The 3,123-nt window shown below is 41.2% G+C and overlaps 1 protein-coding gene across 1 annotated transcript in view; it reads left to right on the top strand.

Annotated features, from left to right (window-relative positions):
* LOC117939676 (CLIP-associating protein 1-B-like) overlaps positions 1-3,123 on the top strand; it is a 62,259-nt gene that overhangs the window by 39,205 nt on the left and 19,931 nt on the right. Inside the window, exons 22-23 of the mRNA XM_034865164.1 lie at positions 899-996; positions 2,300-2,323. Coding sequence (XP_034721055.1) covers positions 899-996; positions 2,300-2,323 — 122 coding nt within the window. The remainder of the gene's footprint in view (positions 1-898; positions 997-2,299; positions 2,324-3,123) is intronic.

The following is a 3,123-nucleotide window of genomic DNA, read 5'->3' as shown; positions in this document are numbered from 1 at the left end:
ACCACACTCTATAATTTACAGATAGAGGAGGTCTAGACCACACTCTATAATTTACAGATAGAGGAGGTCTAGACCACATTCTATAATTTACAGATAGAGGAGGTCCAGACCACACTATAATTTACAGATAGAGGAGGTCTAGACCACACTCTACAATTTACAGATAGAGGAGGTCTAGACCACACTCTATAATTTACAGATAGAGCAGGTCTAGACCACATTCTATAATTTACAGATAGAGGAGGTCTAGACCACACTATAATTTACAGATAGAGGAGGTCTAGACCACACTCTATAATTTACAGATAGAGGAGGTCTAGACCACACTCTATAATTTACAGATAGAGGAGGTCTAGACCACACTCTATAATTTACAGATAGAGGAGGTCTAGACCACACTCCATAATTTACAAGGACCCAGCAGTTCTAGTAGTTTCCTCCAGAGCCAGCAACAGTGCAACAGGGGTGAGGAAAAACTTCCTTTCAGACAGAAACCTGGGACAGACCCAGACCCAGGCCCAGACCCAGACCCAGACCCAGGCCCAGACTCAGACCCAGGCTCTTGTTAGGCGGTGTCTGACGGGCCGATTGGGGTTAGAATGAAGAGTGGAAATACCAGTCACACAAAAAATATGTCATAGCATCTTATTTATTTAATGTATTTTTGAATGATGCTGTATGATCAAACAAATTCCAACACAAACAGTGAAGTTAGTAAATCCGTCTTAGGCAACTGAACTGGTCCCAGAATCCACAAAGCAGGGGACCAAGACCCTCCTGGGTCTGGTTTTCTTTCATACATCTGATACTTATGCAATGTATACAAGGAGATTGTAGTCCCTTGTAATTGGCTGTTAATCCTGACCCGCTAATGGTTGTTTGATCTCTTCTTCTTCAGACCGTCTGTCTCATCAGGCTCGGATCTCGGCGTCCGTCAACGCCATGAAAATCCTCAACACCGGCACCGACGTGGAGGCGGCCGTCGCGGACGCTCTGGTAAGAACGCGGAAAATATAGGTTATATAGCCCTGATGCAAATAAAGCTATACACCTACTGTACCATAACTTAATAAGACAAAGACATGTCCTCTAGACACCTACCATAACTTAATAAGACATGTCTTCTAGACACCTACCATAACTTAATAAGACATGTCCTCTAGACACCTACCATAACTTTATAGGACAAAGACATGTCCTCTAGACATCTACCATAGCTTTATAGGACAAAGACATGTCCTCTAGACATCTACCATAGCTTTATTAGACATGTCTTCTAGACACCTACCATAACTTAATAAGACATGTCTTCTAGACACCTACCATGTCCTCAATTTAACATAAATAATAAGTAAGGTATAACAATAAAAAGTTGATTTAATTGACACTCTAAAACTAAGTTCCTCCCTAAAGAATCTTGCAAAAGCATAGACCACAAAACAAGACTTTTTAATCAATTATTCAAGCGGGAAATACTTACATTTCTGGGTGTCTCTGGTCGATGCGGCAGCCATTGTGTCTTGCTGTGCAACAGCCCTTTGTTTACAAGTAAGCTCGCGTCCTCACTTTCAAGAGGAAGGGGTAAGACAGAGAAATGAGATTCAGCCTAAATCTGGTGTTAACCAGAGATGTGCGTAGAAGTTTCTAGAAAAAGTCATTCAGAATGAAAAAAACATAAAAAAACTACTTCTCAACTAAGGAAATCTAAGTCAACTAAGACCAAAATGACCATTTAGTCGGTTAACTGAGAAGGCGGGGGCATGCCCGTGACCTTTAAAACTTAAATTAAATACATAAACAAACTTTAAATGTAATCTATGGTTGCAACTAATAATCATTTTTAATTGTTGATTAATGTGTTGATACATTTTTTGGATGAATCGATTAGTAGATTGGTCTAAAATGTCGGAAAATGGTGAAATATGTGGATCAGTGTTTCCCAAAAAGCCCAAGAAGACGTCCTCAAATGTCTCGTTTTGTCCCCAACTCTAAGATATTCAGTCAAACTGTCACAAAAACTAAGAATATAAGATAAGAAACTAGAAGATATTCACATTTAACCAGCTGGCATCACACAAGTTTGACTTTTTATAATAAAAGTGACTCAAACCGATTATTCAAATATCAAAATAGTTTAATTTAACAGCTCTGTGCAGCTCTAATCCAGTTATTCTTGTGTAAAACTAACAATTTAGTTAGTTAGTTGACGATAAATGAGTGATGTGTTGATGTTGTTAGTTTGTAGACTCCTGCAGTAATTCCCTCTCTCCTCTTTCTTCTTTGACTTTGTGAATTCCAGCTCTTAGGAGACTCGAGGAGTAAGGTACACATGCAGCATATGTTGTCTGACAGTGTTGATTTCTGTCGCTTTGCATGCAGAAATATGAGCATTAAACCCAGACTGAACATGGAAAGGAGAGCATGTTGGGATGCGGGGCTCTGTGACCCGAAGATATCAGCTGTTGCAGAATAACAACCATTGATTTTCCTTTTCTGTCTAATCAACAACAACTGCTTGTTTTTGATCAAATTAACCGTGAAGTTAGAGGTGAAGAAAGTCCAACCAGCATGAAATAACCTTGCCTGTCTCACATCATCATCATCATCATCATTAGATCATCATCACCGTCATCATCATCATCATCAGAAACCTGCATGTCTGTCTCTCTAGCTGCATGGTCCTGTAGATCTTCTCACAGCAGTAGATCTAGATCAATGTTTCCCAAACTTAGGGTCGGGACCCAAAATGGGTCGCAGGGTAAAATGCTCATCGATCTGATCCACTGGTCTGTTTTGGGGGTCTCTCTGTCTCTCTCCCTCTCTCTCTCTCTGTCTCTCTCTGTCTCCCTCTCTCTTCTCTCTCTCTCTCTCTCTCTCTCTCTCCCTCTCTCTCTCCCTCTCTCTCTGTCTCTCTGTATCTCTCTGTCTCCCTCTCTCTTCTCTCTCTCCCTCTCTGTCTCTCTCTCTCTCTGTCTCTCCCTCTCTCTGTCTCTCCCTCTCTCTCTGTCTCTCTCTCTCTCTCTCTGTCTCTCCCTCTCTCTGTCTCTCTCTCTCTCTCTCTCTCTCTGTCTCTCTGTCTGAGTGGAAGCATGGAGTGAGTGGTGTGCTGAGAGTGAATGGAGA

The sequence above is a fragment of the Etheostoma cragini genome, chromosome 24 (genome assembly GCF_013103735.1).
Source record: "Etheostoma cragini isolate CJK2018 chromosome 24, CSU_Ecrag_1.0, whole genome shotgun sequence".
Lineage (NCBI taxonomy): Eukaryota > Metazoa > Chordata > Actinopteri > Perciformes > Percidae > Etheostoma > Etheostoma cragini.
This window is presented reverse-complemented; position numbering and strand designations above follow the sequence as displayed.